At 52.5% G+C, this 16215-nt stretch overlaps 1 protein-coding gene across 1 annotated transcript; it reads right to left on the bottom strand.

Annotated features, from left to right (window-relative positions):
• Positions 1-2383: 2383 nt before the first annotated feature.
• VANGL2 (VANGL planar cell polarity protein 2) lies at positions 2384-15342 on the bottom strand. Its single transcript, XM_040230108.1, has 7 exons — positions 15087-15342; positions 14792-14912; positions 12304-12911; positions 11428-11564; positions 10783-10918; positions 6737-6968; positions 2384-5946 (listed from the first exon to the last, which is right to left on the bottom strand). Exons 1-7 carry the CDS (start codon positions 15155-15157, stop codon positions 5686-5688), a joined length of 1566 nt encoding a protein of 521 aa, XP_040086042.1. The 5' UTR covers positions 15158-15342; the 3' UTR covers positions 2384-5685.
• Positions 15343-16215: the final 873 nt, after the last annotated feature.

Consider the following 16215-nt stretch of genomic DNA (forward strand, 5'->3'; position numbering starts at 1 on the left):
TGGATTGCCTCCCCCATCAGAGTGGTTCATTTGTTACAACTGATGAACCTACACTGACCTCTCAAAGTCAATAGGTTACATTAGGGGGTGTTCTGTTTTAACTATAGCTTTATTTTTTATTTGACTATTCTGGGTCTTGGTTGCTGCGTGCCGGGTTTGTCTAGTTGCAGCGATTAGGGGCTACTCTCCAGGTGCAGTGCAAGGAAGGCCTTCTAACTGCAGTGACTTCTCTTGTTGCAGAGCATGGGCTCGAGGGCACTCGATTCATATGGAAAACCACCTCTGAGCAGCTATGGAAAGGAGAAGTCCCAGGCAAGATCCTGACTACACACCAAGGTGAGTTTCTAACTTCAGTGATAGACACAGTACTTCCATTAAAAAAAAGAATGAGTCTTTTCAGCTAAATTACAAATACTCTTTGTTATATGACCAATAAGTGGGATTATCTGAAAGCACCTTTGCTTTCAGAAAACCCCAAGAGAAAATACAATTCCATAGATTAAATATTGCAATCTGGCCTTAAATCTGTTAATTCCTAGGGCTGGCATTAGAGAAGAGGTTCATGAGGTTAAGTAGACTCCTCCAGAGTCCACAGATAGATTCAGCGAAGCCAGGAACATATCCACTCTTACCAACCTTTAATCCCAGGCTGGGAATGTCATAGTAAAAACAAGAATAATTTCAGAGGCATGGTAAGCTAGAAATTTGGTCACAGTAAGTCAAAAGCTGGCTTTGAGATGAAAACAGTACGCGAAATTAAAAGCCTAGTTACAGAAGGGACAGAGCCATGAGAATGGGGGGATATAGTTTCAAGGGAAGTTTTTAAATTTGTTTTTACGTTTATTTTTGCTTTTGCTGCACACGGGCTCTAGAGCACATGGGTTTCAGTCAGTGTGGCACAAAGGCTTAGTTGCATGTGGAATCTTTCCAGACCAGAGATCGAATCATGTCCCCTACGTTGGCAGGATTCTTGACCACTGAACCACCAGTGAAGTCCAGCAATTTTTTTTAACTCATTCTCACATGAGACCTGACTGAAATTTTAAAGGGAGAAGTAAATATATGATCCTTTTTCCATGTCCCTATTCCCTGGTGGTTCAGTGGTAAAGAATCTGCCTGCAATATGGGAGATGCTGGAGATGGGGGTTTGATCCCTGGGTCACGAAGATCCCCTGGAGAAGGAAATGGCAATCCACTCCAGTATTCTTGCCTGGAAAATTCCATGGACACAAGAGCCAGGCGAGCTGCCTGAGTCGCAAGAGTCCATGGGGTGGCACAAGAGTCAGACACAACTGAATGACTGAGCACACAGCACCCATGTTGTATCATTAGTTCTTCATAATTCATTATTCATTCAATACACTTTTTAATTGAATACTGACTGTACGTGAAGAACTGACATAGCTGCTAGGAATATGAGCAAAGTAGAGAAAATCCCTCCCCTCAAGAAAGCAGGGTTACTGTGTTGGTTCTTAAACAAACTACTTAAATTTCTTAAAGGTAGGCTCTCTGAGCTCCTTGGAAACCTGCTAGGGCTAACCTGTGCTCTGCTTGTGAACAGGCCACACAGTCTTGCGTTAGGTTATCTGACTTGTCACCTCCCTGTAGCTCAGATCTTCCTCCAGGACAAGGACAAGACTCTGGTCTTTGCATCCTCAGAGCATGGCAAAGGATGGGGCAGGGAAGAAGAGGACAAAATCTAGTAGTAAATGGGTTAACTTCACACAGGGATGTTTACCTTTGTTGGTTTATTTTTAACCTTAGAAAGAATTTTCTGTGCTAAGCATTTTGGCCAAAGTCACAGAGAAGCTTGGGTCTGGGTAGAGCTGAGAGAAAGCCCCTCATCTCTCAACAATAATTCCCGGGCTTGATTACAAGCACAGTGTCAACTGAACATTGCCATTTTTTAAATAAATGACTCCTGCTGGAATATTCTTTTGTACGGTATCTGAAAGATTAGAGAAATAACTGGTAGAAATAAGGCAATCCTTAGAAACATGAGATACACTTCAGGAATGTGTCTTAGTAACATGTGAAGGGCTGTCACTATTGAATGAAATCATCAACTGTTCTCTGAAATTCCCATGAATCTACCCAGAAAGGAATCTTTCCCTCCTCCTTATCTTGACAACCACCCCAGAGAACAGCTAAGTCTTCACGTTCCCAAGTGTTTCTCTTCTCAGAATCAGAGTTCAGAATAAGCAGCTTCCTTTTTCATTCACCCTGAGAAGGGTGGAGCAGTGACGAGCTCACACTGCCCCCTCCTGGCCCACCCACTCCCTAACAAGGAATATACATTCACTCCTTCCTGACATCGGGCTCTTTTCACTCCTGTTTTAAAAAAAAAAAAAAAAAGAAGAGAAAAAAAACAACAGAATGCCCCCACAAAAGTCAAATGCCTTTATTTTATATATAAAAAAAAAAAAATTTGTACAGTTTTAATTCCTATGTTTAAGAAAAAAAAAAAATCCCTAAAATTGCCATAATGTTTAGATCCACTGCAAACTGTAAAAACAAGCTTTTTATATATTAAAAAAAAAAGAATTTACATTTTACAACTTTCTACATGCATGCACAAGGTCTCAGCTCTGTAACCCAAAAAAAGGGGGGAAAAAAATCTAGATCCAACAGTGGAAAATTCTACATTTACAATCTCACTTGGAAGGAACTCAAAAAGCTCCCTTCCTTGCACACACAAAAGAACAAATCACAACAATCACACACCAGGACCAACTCCATCAGCAGATGCTGCCCCGTGGGAAAGGCAGAGGAAAGAGAAGACAGACTGACAGACACCACAGAGGGGTAAAGGGAGCTCATCCAGGCCCAGAAGAGGAGAGAAGCTTCAACTCTGGGAAACAGCTGTTTCAGATGAGAAGGGATCCCAATGTCTCATCACAGGTATTGCAGCAAGGTTGGCAACAGGACTGAAGTGGGGAGGTGAAGGGAAAAAGAAAGGGCTGAGAGGGGGGTGGGTGCAGTGGGAAGGAAAAAGGAGAGGTGAGAGGGAGATAAACAAGAACAGAAAGAGCACGGAGAGGAGTGTAAGAGACAGGGACCAATGGGGACAGCGGCAGAGTGGCGAGGTAGGTGCAGGACTGAGGCACAGCATCCTGGTGTGGAGGGGAGGACCACCGGCCTTCCCAGGTGGTGAAAAGGAGGGCCTGGGAGGTGTGGCGGGGATGAGCTGGGACGCCGCGGGGCCGCAGGAAAGAGCACTGGAGAGACGCAGCCACGGCGTCCGTGATGACGGTATGTGGGGTGGGGGTGGCAATGGGTGGGCACACCCCCACGAGGGAAGGATGAGAAAAATCCAGCCTGTGACGGGACAGACAAGAGTGGGGGACACTGGTCAGAGGGACCGAGGCAGCTACAAGCCCCACCTCAGTTCACAGTATGGAGACAACTTCCCATACAGGAGAAGCGAAAGACAAACACAGCCGTGCATGTGACAGTTCATCCTGACATTTTAAAAAATAACAATAACAGTAATCAAAGAAGACAAAGATACCACAGTTCTGACGCAAAGGACCAAAACACTACCAGTCTCAGTCACAGCCCTTAGTGCTTAGAGAGAGAGTTGGGGGTTGGGGGAGGCAGGAGCGGGGAATGTCTTTTTGTTTTAGTTAAAAGGAATGAAAAACTCACAGTGATTAAAAAACATGGCAGGTTCTTAAAATAAACACTCCCCCACCCCCTCATCTAGGGCAGCAACTATGATCACAAATATTTTCCCTCTCCCCCCCCCGAACTCTTCCCCAGACCACACCACATCCCACTCCTGCCCACAACGGCAGTGACCCCAGTCACCATCCAGGCCCCGTTTTCCAGGATAGTGAGGTATTTAGAAATGTGACCCAGAAGGGATTCCTCTGAAACCACGTCTTTGAAGAGAAGAAAAACAAATACCTTCCCAGGACCTCCAGGACAGGATGTGTATCACTCAGGTTTACCCTCAAACCCATAGCCCCAGCCCAAGGCTGCCTTCCAGGCCCTGCCTAAGTCAGCCGTGTAACCCACCCACGTGCAGACAAGGTAAGCACTGGCTGAAGAGCCCTTCTCGAGGAAGTGGTGTGTGGACAGATGTGCTTTTCCAGAAAGGACGGCAGGACAAACAATCCCCAGGCTCCATCATGCCCAGGGTTGCCAATACAGAGAGGAAGCCTCCCCGGTAAGAGATCAGTGGGGGTCTTATCCCAGGGTGCCCTCAGCAAGGCAAGAACAAATGAGTTTTCCAGGGGAGAAATGGGCCTACAAAGGGGCATTGTGAGTTACTCTGAGGACGGGCTCAGGGGACTGCTCCAGCCGGGCCACGAGGACACTCTCCGACCTGGGTGCTGGCTGGAGGTATGTGAGTACTCCTTAGTTCTATCCCCTTGGCTAAAACTACATCATTTAGGGATGTCTGATTTCAAGGCTCAGATTTACAGTGAAATTAAGTATTAGAAGGCCAGCAACTTTTGCTCAAAATGAGAGTGAACCTCTCAAGAATTCAGATTGGGTGCAAAGACTATGGAAGCTAAATGGGGTGAGGGGCTAAGTACCCAACAAAGGCAGCAATCTTGGTCCCTCATCCCATTACAGAGGGAGACCAGAGCCCAGAAAACCAGGCAGAGAGGGAACAGTGGGGGAGGACCCTGGCCAGCCAAGGAGAAGAGACCCCTGAGGCAAAGAAGTGGACTTAAGGCAGGGGATGAGGAGGAGCTGCTGGCTACCCCCCCAAAAAGAGATGAGGCAATAGGTCTCTGGAGCTGAGAGAAAAGACAGCAAAATGGGGGATGGCTGGTGAAGAAAAGAAAAACGTTTGTCTGAGACCACTGGGGTGGGTCAGGGTCCAGCCAAGCCACTAAATCTGTACAGAAGTCTACGTGGCACCCTTCGCCAGGAAGGGGGAGACCCACCCCAGCACGGTGCGAGCAAAGGTGTGGGCAGTTCAGAAGGTAGTGCTCAGCGATGTTCACGGGGCTCTCTCCCGACCTTCCCCAAGGGGCTGCCTAGTAAAGGCCCCGTGGAAGAAAGGTACTGGCCCCCAGGGCCCAGGAACTTCCCCTGCTCTGAATATGTGGATGGGGAAGAGGTTCAAAGAGCTGGAAGCAAACAACCCTGGTGGGGAGGCTCCAACTCGGGCTGCGTGGGAGGACATAGGGGGGTCCCTGCTTAAGAATTCCGGGTTTGCTCAGGTGGGGTGAGCGAACGGGGGAGCAGGTCCATCTGCCACCAGGAGGCTGCGGGCAGCGCTGCCCAGGGGGTTTGGCACTGTGGCTCTCTGGAGTCAGATCTGTGCCCCCGCCCCCCAGAGAAATCCTTTGGGGAACCACTGGAGAGAACTGCTATAAGAACCTGGGTTCGAGTGGGGCTCTGCCAGGCCCTTCCAGAAGAGACTGTTGGCGGGGAAAGGAGAGGGCGAGAGGCACTGATTCCTGCAGGGCCCGGAGCGACACAAAAGTGAGGGGGTGGGAGGAGGGAGGGGGACTTCCCAGGCACTGTTGACAGCAGGATGGTCTCTCCAGGTTTGCATGGGGGAAGTAAGGATGGGGGAGGAGACGGGAGTGGGAGGGGGGTAATTCAAGTAAAAAAAAACTAGAGCAGGAGGAAGAAGGGCTGCGGGGATGTGGCAGGGCCTGGGAGGCACGCCCCCACCGCCGCCGCAGGAGCCCCACGCCTCCCTGTCTCCTGCTGTTGCAGTCACACTGAGGTCTCGGACTGCAGCCTCATGACAAACTTGTGCGACTTGGGGTCCACAAATTCCTCGGAGAGTTTGAAGAATGGGACCTTCTTGGTGCTGACCACCAGGCTGAAGTCCTGGCGTTTCAAGAGGAAAACAATGCCATCCTTGAGCCCATTGGTTACCGGCTCCTCGCTCACAAGTGTCCACTGTTTGGCCAGCCAGCGTTCCTTGTGATACTGGATGGTTGGTCCAGCTGCCAGGTACCGCTCCAGGAAGGCCTGAGGAAACGAGAGGGGACATCTCAGGAAATTTTCCCTCCCACCTACCCACCTCCCCTTTACCTCTCTGGGGGTAAAGCGTCCAAAGACCACCAAGATGTCCCAAGCTCACTCTACGCATACGATCTCAGAGTGTTAGAGCAGGAAAGGGCCTGAGATCATCTGCCTGGGACCCTGGTTTATCAATACAGGAGCGGGATCCCACAGAAGTGGTGTAGCTCAGCAGGGTCAGGTCTGGGACTGGCTCTCCTGACCCCCACATCCCCTGCTCTTCCCAGGTACCTGCTCTGACCCAGGAAAGCCCTCCCTTGTACTCCTTTCTCTCCCTTCTGCTCGAGTGGGTAGCACTCAGCAGAGCTGCACCAGCAGAAAGCTAGAGGCATCACAGTTGAAGTGAAACATCTGTAGTGACCTGTTCCCCAAAGAAGGCTCAGGGGAGGCAATTCTAGGAAGCTGGCCACAGAAATGGATGGTGGAACTGGCTCGAAAAGAGCATAGAGCAAACAACATCTGGTGGGAGTCTGGATCTGAAAATTCGGGCACCTCTACAGAGATGAGAAGGAGGTCTCAGTTATTCCCCAAATGGTCCCCAAATTCCCTCTTCTCAGCACCTAAGAATGCTACCCCATTCAGAGATGGAGCAGATGGAGTAGGGATGGGAGACTGGAAGGAGGTAGGGACGGGAGAGGGATGGAGGATAGGGAAGGAGGTGAAAGAATCAGGGAGAGGAAGCAGAAGGGAAGGGGCCAAAGTCGGGGGGAGAGAAAGGATGCTGGGGCAGGGGGCCGACCTTGGGCGTCATGTCGTGCGTGATGCAGAACTCAAGGTGCTGCAGGATACTCTCCATGGTGTGGTAGGGCTGCTGCTTGGTCGTGCGAAGGTACTTCTGCATGGCGCGGGCCATGGACGCGAAGATGGCCTGGGCGGCCTCCCGCGGGTCCATCACCTCCCTGGGGTTCTTCTGCTCCTCTTCCTGCAGCCGCTTAATGTGGGTGAAGGCCTCCTCCACTGCCACCACGAGCCTGGGGGAGACAAGAGGTGTGGACCGGGCTCCCACCTCTCATCTTCCCCCCAGCTTCAGCCCTCCAGCAGCCTGAGAGAGGTCAGGCCTTTGTGCTCTGCCTGAAGCTATAGGCTCTCATCTGGACTCAAGAACCAGTCTTTGGAGGCTGTGTTTGTGCATATGAGAACGCATGTGTATGGGTGGGAGGCAGAGGGTCTTCACCCCTCTAGAAGTAGAAAACAGCTGTAGAGCTCAGCGAGCCCAGCCCAGGACCCCTAGAGGACCATCCAGTGTCAAAGAGAGAGACAACTATGGATCGAACCCTAGAAAAAGCCTTCTAAATGAGCCCCCCTGAACTGCACTTCAGTGGGTGAAACATCATTAGATATAACTACATCAAAATCACACATGTCTATTCAACCGTGATAGCATGAGCAACAACTAACACCTGGGGTGGGCAAAGGTAAGGCAAAAAAATGTGCTACAAATCAAGAAGGAAAAGGTAAGAAACACAATAGAAAATGGGCAAAGAAGTGAACAAATAATTCATAAGAGACCTGAAAGGCTGAAAAAAGATGACGCTGTTACTAGACAGTACTAAGAAAATTAAATGTTAATAGGATACTACTTATTCATCAAAATGGAAAAAAATTAGGCAAATGACTATCATCCAAATACTGGTCAGGATGTTGAAAGTATTCTCTGAGTGCTAGACAGCAATAAGATGCAACAAACCAGATATACAGACAGAGTGAGTTTAAAAAATATGTTCGTAAGAGGGAAGCCGAAAAAAGAAGCCCATTTACATTAAAAGTATAGAGACGTGCAAACGAACGCCAGTACTGGGGAAACCCAGGAACCTGGGGCTTCAAGTAGCTTAGGATAGGGTTCTGGGCCAAGTACACATGCGGATCTGGGTAATTCTGCTGTATCTCTGTTTATTCTTTTGCCTCCCTGAGGGGCTCAATAAAGTTCCTTTAGAAAAGATCCCTTTGTCTTAGGTGAACCAAGGGGAAAAGTTTTCTCTTGGCTACAAACAAGGTCATGGGGAAGGAAAGGGTCCCCTATGGTAGCAGCAGCCCAGGAGGTCCAGAGATCATGGTCAAGGCAGAAGGCAGAGGAGGCAGGGAACTTTTCCAGCTTCCTTTCCACGGCAACTGGAGACTTGCTGCAATGTCACAGAAAGGGGGCTGCTAATCTTCCATCTACTGCAGCCTCGTGTAAAAACAGATCAGATGCTGGAGAAAAGGGAACCCTCTTGCACTATTGGTGGGAATGTAAAGTGATACAGCCACTACGGAGAACTGTATGGAGATTCCTTTAAAAATTAGGAATAAAACTACCATATGATCCAACAATCCCACTACTGGGTAAATACCCTGAGAAAACCATAATTCAAAAAAGACACATGCACCCCAATGTTCATAGTATATACTAGTAGATACAATAACTAGGATATGGAAGCCACCTATTTGTCCATCAACAGAGATAAAGATGTGGTGTGTGTGTGTATGTGTGTGTGTGTGTAATGGAATATTACTCAGCCATAAAAAGAATGAATTTGAGTCAGTTCTAGTGAGATGGATAAACCTAGAGCCTGTTATACAGACTGAAGTAAGTCAGAAAGAGAAAAACAAATAAAGTATATTAATGTATATATATGGAATCTAGAAAACGGTATTGATGAGTCTATTTGCAGGGAAGGAATGAAGATGCAGGTATAAAGAATGAACTTATGGAAACACTGGAGGAAGGAAAGAGCAGGATGATCAGAAAGAGTAGCCCTGACATATACACACTGCCATGCATAAAACAGATAGCTGGCGAGAAAGTGCTGTATAACCCAGGAAAGCCAGCCTGGCACTCCTGACGACTTAGAGGGTGGGCTAGCGGGAGAGGAGGGAGCCGATATATGCACGATTATGGCTGATCTCTGCCACTCTCTGCACCTTCTGGCAGAAATCAAAAATCACTTTATGGCAGAAAGTGAAGAGGAACTAAAGAGCCTCTCGATGAAGGTGAAAGAGGAGAGTGAAAAAGCTGGCTTAAAACTCAACATTCAAAAAACTAAGATCATGGCATCCGGTCCCATCACTTCATGGGGAAACAATGGAAACAGCGACAGATTTTATTTTCGTGGGCTCCAGAATCATTGCAGATGGTAACTGCAGCCATAAAATTAAAGGACACTTGCTCCTTGGAAGAAAAGCTAAGACCAACTTCAGTTCAGTTCAGTTCAGTCACTCAGTCGTGTCTGACTCTTTGCAACCCCATGAACCACAGCATGCCAGGCCTCCCTGTCCATCACCAACTCCCAGAGTCCACCCAAACCCATGTCTGTATGACCAACTTAGACAGCATAGTAAAAAGCAGAAACATTACCTTTGCCAACTAAGGTCCATGTAAGTCAAAGCTATGGTTTTTCCAGTAGTCATGTATGGATGTGAGAGTTGAGCTATAAAGCTGAGCACTAAAGAATTGATGCTTCTGAACTGTGGTGTCAGAGAAGACTCTTGAAAGTCCCTCAAGGAGATCACACCAGTCAATCGTAAAGGAAATCAGTCCTGAATATTCACTGGAAGGACTGATGCTGAAGCTGAAACTCCAGTACACCTGGAACTCCAATACTTTGGCCACCTGACTCATTGGAAAAGACCCTGATGCTGGGAAAGACTGAAGACAGGAGAAGTGGATGACAGAGGATGAGATGGTTGGACGGCATCACCGACTCGATAGACATGAGTTTGAGCAAGCTCTGGGAGTCGATGATGGACAGGGAAGCCTGGTGTGCTGCAGTCCATGGGGTCACAAAGAGTCGGACACGACTGACAGACTGAACTGATGGCTGATTTGCACTGTTGTACAGCAGACACCAACACAATTTATAAAGCAATTTTCCTCCAATTAAAAGAAAACTTTTTAAAAAACTAAAAAAATAATGAAAAGGAATAGGGTCAGGGCTACCTTCCTCCCTCAAAGCCTGGAGATCATGTGCGAGGAAGGGCAGAGTCCCAAGACCCTCTGTTTCTCCCCTGTAGAAATACCAACAGATGAAGGGCCCTGGCAAGCAGTCGACACCAAGAAAGAATCTTCAGGCATGAACAGCATTCACATAACAATGCGAACAGGAAAAAAGGAAGCATGAGGACAGTGTTTAAGAATTTACCAAGATATGGGCACTAGAGCCTCATTTTTTGCAGGTAAAAATGTACTATCTGCTGAGCATGCCTCCAAGATCTACTGGAAGGAGGACTGGTCCAGCCTCGGTCCCTGCCACTGCCAGGGAGGCTCACGGGCTTTAACGGTCCCTGCTCCATGGTGCAGGCAGAACTCAAAGGCCCCATCCACCTCCACCAGATCCCAGTCCCCTGGTTATCCAATAATCTTGGTATGTTTTGCAGAGGTAATAAAAGTGTCAAGTTGGCTGACTTTAAAATAAGGAGATTACCCTGCAGGTAATCTTCATCACGAGCCCTTTGAAGTGGAGTTCTCTCCAGCTGGTGGCAGAAGTCAGAGACCTGGTCTTGCTAGCCTCAAGGAAAACTGCCTATGAGTCCAGGTGACCAGGAATTGATTCTGCCAGCAACCAGTGAGCTTGGAAGGGGACTCGGGCTAAAACTAGATTTGTTCTCACTTTCAGCTCACCTGTGCCTGACTCTCAGGACTGCAAGACAGTAAGTGTGAGCTGTTTCACAGCACCCAGTTCACGGTGACTTATTAAGGCAGCAACAGAAAACGAACGCACATCACCATCGGTTACAGAAGCCAGGTGGCCCTCCTCTCCCCAGCCTCCCAGCAGCCCCCCAGCAGCCCCACTCCTCCCCAAGACCCACCTGGCCCTCCGCTTGCGCACCCTCCGCTCATGCTCGGCCTCCTCGTAGTAGTACTCGTTGTGGCTGTTGTCCCGCCTGCGGGCCGCCGCTGCGATCACAGCTCGGGACTGACCCGTGGAGTTGTTGGTACTGTTTTCTGCGCAGAAGCAGGAGAGAGACAGGTTGGTCCCTTCAGAGCGCCACCTTGATTCCCACTCCAGGAAGTCTGGGGCCCCCCCCCCCCCCCCGCCACCGACATGTCCAGAGGAAGCCGTGTCCACCCCCCAGGAACACCTCCCTTTCCCAGCCCTCCCACGACGTCTGGGCGAGGCCCACAGGAAGGCCTCAAGGAGGGCGTCAGAGGGCAGGAGTCCCGCACGGGCTCCTCCCCAGTGCGTGAGGGTCGGGCCTCCGAGAGCGAGGGCTGAAGGGCAGACACAGGGGAGCCAGAGGAAGGGGACACACCGTAGCATAAAGGGGAAGAGAGCAGAATCAGCAGCTAAAACCAGCCACCTGGTGTGGAGGGAGAGGACAGAACAGGAGGGGCTGGCACACAGTCTGAGGAAGGAGAAAGCACGGGAAGAAGGGTGAAAGAGAAACGGGAGGCAGGAACTTGGGAGTCCTGCTTGGGAGGAGACCAGGAGGCCAAGAAGCAGGGCCGCTCACCCTCTCCGAGGGAATACACCTTGAAGCCAGACACCTTCTTGGCCAGGACGGACTTGGGCAGGTTGAGGAGGGCAGGGTTGTAGACAGGGAAGTCATGGTAATACTTCTCCAGGACCCACACTGCCACACGCTGGATGCTGTAGGGGAGATGGCAGGACGGGGAGGCAGCGAGGACAGACAAGGGGCGCAAGGGAGGGACACAGCAGGGCAGGTCAGCAGGGCAGGACAGGACAGAGGGCAGGGACAAGCTGCTTCCAAGAAGCCTGGCTCGGGGCCTGCGGTCTACTCACCAGACCCCTGAGCCTTCCCCAGGGCTGGGCCTGCTACTCCTTCCCTGCTGTGCTGAAGCCCAGGGGAGAAAGGGCACTGGGCCAGGGTCCCCAGCCAGGGGTCACCTCCTCCCCTCCAGCATTCCCCTCAACATTCCCTGCAGGACTAATGATAATCTGGGTGGCCGGGGGGGGCATCCTGCCCACAAGTTTGGGGGGCCGAAGAACCTTCCTCCTTATCTTTTCCCTGGGGGGCCCTTCCTCTTGCCAGCTCATCTGAGTGCCCTCAAGAGGCTGCGCCTCCAAGAGCTAGAAACGTGGTGATTCCAAAGAATCACACCTATCTCCTCTTTGGTCCATCCCTCTGTAAGATCCCCCATCTCTGTTCATCTATTCACTCCCAGCTCCTAACTCCCACCCTATCTGCTCCAGGACCCATCAGGCAGCAAACACGGTTGAAAACCTAGAATGTGCAGAGCACACAACTGCCCACCCAGCCCTCCGAGCGCGCCACCTCCGGCCCCACCATCACACCCCGCCGCCCTGCGCCCTGCAGCCCTCTCCGCCCCCGCCCCAGGCCGGGCTGCCTGTCCCCACGCGCCTGCACCTGAGATGGCCCACGTTGTAGAAGCGGCTGGCCCCGTCGGTGGAGCGCACGACCTTGAGCGTGAACTGCGGCTGGAGCTGGCGCAGCTCCAGCAGGACCACTGCCAGGTAGTGCACAAAGAGCAGGGCATCCACCAGCGACACGGCAAACTGCACCACGCCTTGGTAGCTGCGCTCGCGGGCGTCCAGAATGCGGACACCGTAGAAGAGCCAGTAGGACACGACGAGCAGGAAGACGAGCACCATGAGCAGGGCGCGCAGCACGAAGACGCGGGGCAGAGCGGCCTTGGGCCGGCGGAAGAACAGGGCCCAGCTGCCCAGCAGCAGGATGAGCAGCTTGAAGGCCACGGAGATGAAGAGGCCTTCGCAGGCCGTCCCGCACGGCTCCAGCTCCTCCCGCCACAGCAGTGGCGGCAGCAGCAGGAAAGCCAGAGGCGTGAGGAAAGAGAGCAGGGCCAGCGTAGCCCCCGCCGCCACACCCAGGTGCCGGGAGCAGTCCAGCGGGACGCTGTCTTCCATGTCCTTGGCGATGCGCGTGAGGTCATCGTGGGAGATGCTGTGCTCCGAGGTGCCCGTTACCACTGTGGTCGTCTCCCCCCAGTTGTCGTCCTACAGCCGGAGCGGCCATGGTGATGGGGAGGAGGGGGAGGAGGAGGAGGAGGCAGGGACGCGGGAGAAGAGGTGAGTGGGAAGAAGACAGAGAGCAAAGCAGGGAGAGGAGAAAAGAGGGTGATCAACACACACGCAGCCATCCAAGTACTTACTGAGCTCCACTGTCAGAGGAGCCTGGCGGACTACGGTCCATGGAGTAAACAGAGTCGGGCCCAACTGGGAGACTAACGCTTTCCCTGCATGCCCGAGTCTGGCCCCTGCAGGGATGGCACATCTGAGACCTGGGCCCTCGGGGAGCTTCATGCTGTCAGCCAACCAGGAAAAACCTGCACATGCACCTTCAGAACAGAGGGTCCAAGAGAGATGCCCGGGAGCTGCTCAGTCAGAGGATGGGGCCTGAGGTCAGACTCTCCAGGCAAAGCAGGCAGGCTCGAGCAACCCACTTGCAAGGCCAGGATGAACCATGCTGTGCTGTGCTAAGTCGCTTCAGCTGTGTCCAGCTCTTTGCAACCCTATGGACTGAAGCCCATCAGGCTCCTCTGTCCATGGGGTTCTCCAGGCAAGATTACTAGAATGGGTTGCCATGCCCTCCTCCAGGGAATCTTCCCAACCCAGGGATCAAACCTGAGTCTTACATCTCCTGCATTGGCATGTGGGTTCTTCACCGCTAGCACTACCTGGGAAGCTCAAGGCCAGAGTAGGCAGTAGGCACCTATCCTCGGAGGACAGAGGGCCACTCGAGGATCTGGTTAAGGGAGTGAGCTGACCAAGGCGGCATGGGGGAGAGGAGAGGACACCGAGAAGGGATGGGGATGGTGAGAGACTAGCGCAGGGCATGCGAGACATGGTACAGACTCAGGGCCACTCCGGGTCGCTGGTCTGCCTGGCTGGCTCTTCTGGCCCATCTGAATGCCCACCACATGGGCATTTCGCAAGGAAAGGGGAGTCTGAACGGAAGGCAGAAAGTGGAGGCACTGCCTGTCTCAGCTCAGGGAACCCGTGAGTAACCACAACCACTATACCTACACATGTGCTCCAAGTTTCAAGAGCCTGGGCACACCCCCCAATGACAGAAGAGCTGATCAGGCTCACTTCAAGAACTCAGGAGGCCAGGTCTCTGGGAGAAGACGGGATTGGGAAAGAGGGAGAAAGATCATTTCCCTCAGGTACTGACCTGCTTCCAAGCCCCAGGATTCCCCAGGGTCTCATGCCTCGTGAGAACTCCAGCTCCCTAAGATGCTTCTAAGAAGGAGGAATGATACATGGACCACCTCAGCCATCCCAAATCCTGCCTCTTCCCTCTTCTAGCACTGGGCACTGCCTGCTGCCCTCCCTGCCAGGGGCACACAGTGGGCCAGAGAGGCCAGAGCAGGAGCAACCAGCAGAAAACCCCCTCCCATCTCCCCAAGCTCACTTCCTCCCCTTTCTCCATCAACTCCTCCCTCTCTGACCAGCAGGTGCTATTCTACAGTCAGACACCAGAGGGCACCAGAGTGCCCAGGGGAAACTTTGGGCTGCCACACCTCCAGCCCCCACCCACCACCGTCCTCCCACTCCACATTCCCAGTCCCCTAACTGGCTGGCATGAGCCCAGAGAAGAGGCAATTCCCATTACACAGCCCAGGTCACATGGGTCATAAAATATGAAGGAGGCTGCTGCTTCCAAAGGGATCTCTGAATTCTACCAAGATTCTACAGAATTCTACTGAGATGAAGTCCTACCTTGGAACCCTAAACAGAAGTATGACCCAAAATGCCCTCCTCTCTCTGTCGAAAGAGGCCAGGTCTCCAGTCCCTTCCCCTTTTGGATGGACCTCCAGCTTCTCCAGAGATCCGAGTGGAAACACCTGGTCCAGACCTCAGCCCCTGACGCTCACCCGCTCATCCCCTCTCGTGGACTCATTGTCCAGCAGGGGCTCCCCTGGAGCCTGGATCGTCACCGACTTGTCCCCCCGGCTCCCGTCTCGGCTCTTAGAGCGGTGTCGGTCCCGGCGGTCCCTGCAGCAGAAGGCCAGGGGAACGGGCACGGAAGGTCAAGGGGAGGACCCGTGCTTCTCAGCGGCCAGCTTCAGCCCGCCGGCCCTGTGGTGCTCCCTCCCCACTCCCCGACCTGTGTCAGCTCTCACGCACACCCACCTGTGCTTGCACACCCACCTGTGCTTGCACACCCACCTGTGCTTGCGGGAGCTGCGGGAGTGGCCGGACTTGTAGGAATAGCCCGAGTACTGGGACTCGGTGTCCATGGCGTCCGAACGCCGCGCCTTGTAGCGCTCCAGGGCCACAGGCTGGGGCCTTCTGGGCGGCCCCCCTGCCACCTCCTTCAGCACCGGCTTCTTCAGGCCAAGGGGCACCTTCAGGAAGTCAACCGTCACCCTGAGGGACTCTATTTTGCTGGACAGATGGGCTTGTCTCAGAGAAAATCAAGCGGCGCTCCTGAGGAAAGGAAGCAGCTGGTTGGGGTGGGGCTGGAGCTCTCTGTGGGGTCAGAGCAGAGAGGGAGGCCGTGCCCAGAAGCAGCCGCAGGAAGCTCAGGGGAGCCTCGCTCCCACCTGAGAATGTCCCCCCCAGGCTCCTGCTCTGTCCAGTGGGCCCAGTTCCTCCCGCCCTGCCTCCTAGAAAGAGCAGCCCCAGACTGTGCCCCGGGGTGGGGGAAGATGACAGCAAAGGCCTCCCAGAATGACCCAACTCTGGACCCCCTGCAGGGGAGAGCTGGGCAGCACTTTCCCGTTCTCAGCCAGGAACACTGGAGAACGTGGGTTCTGGCCAGGCCAACTGGCTGGCCCAGTGTAGACCACAGCAGGAGGCAGCTAGCTTCAGTCCAGAGGCTACCCCAGGCCTCTCATCTCCTCCCATTCTTAATGTCGGAGTGCCCACAGGGGGCTGCCTACGGCTGCTTCTCTTGGCGTTGTCTCCCTGGCATGTGTGTCAAACATACAACAGTCACTGTGAGGTTAAGCTGGCTGCTCCCCTTAAGGCTGTGTGTGTGTGTGTGTGTGTGTGTGTGTGTGTGTGTGTGTGTGTCTGTGAGTGGCCTGACCTGTGTGCATGCACAAATGTGCTCACATGGCCAGGGTGAAGAATGTAAACTACAAATCACGTGGTGAGGGGCAGGAGGGGAAGGTAAGCAGAAACCATTCTCTAAAAACCTGACATCCTGAACCAGGCAATGTCAAGAGCTTGTCTGACCGCTGTGGACCTAGGGGCAGCGTCTTCCTTCCACACTTTCACCTTCCGGTTCAGCAGAGGAGAGGACCTCTCCTTCTCCCATCCTCCCTAACTCTCACCCAACCCTGTTTATCAC

Source organism: Oryx dammah, unplaced genomic scaffold (assembly GCF_014754425.2).
Source record: "Oryx dammah isolate SB20612 unplaced genomic scaffold, SCBI_Odam_1.1 HiC_scaffold_28, whole genome shotgun sequence".
Lineage (NCBI taxonomy): Eukaryota > Metazoa > Chordata > Mammalia > Artiodactyla > Bovidae > Oryx > Oryx dammah.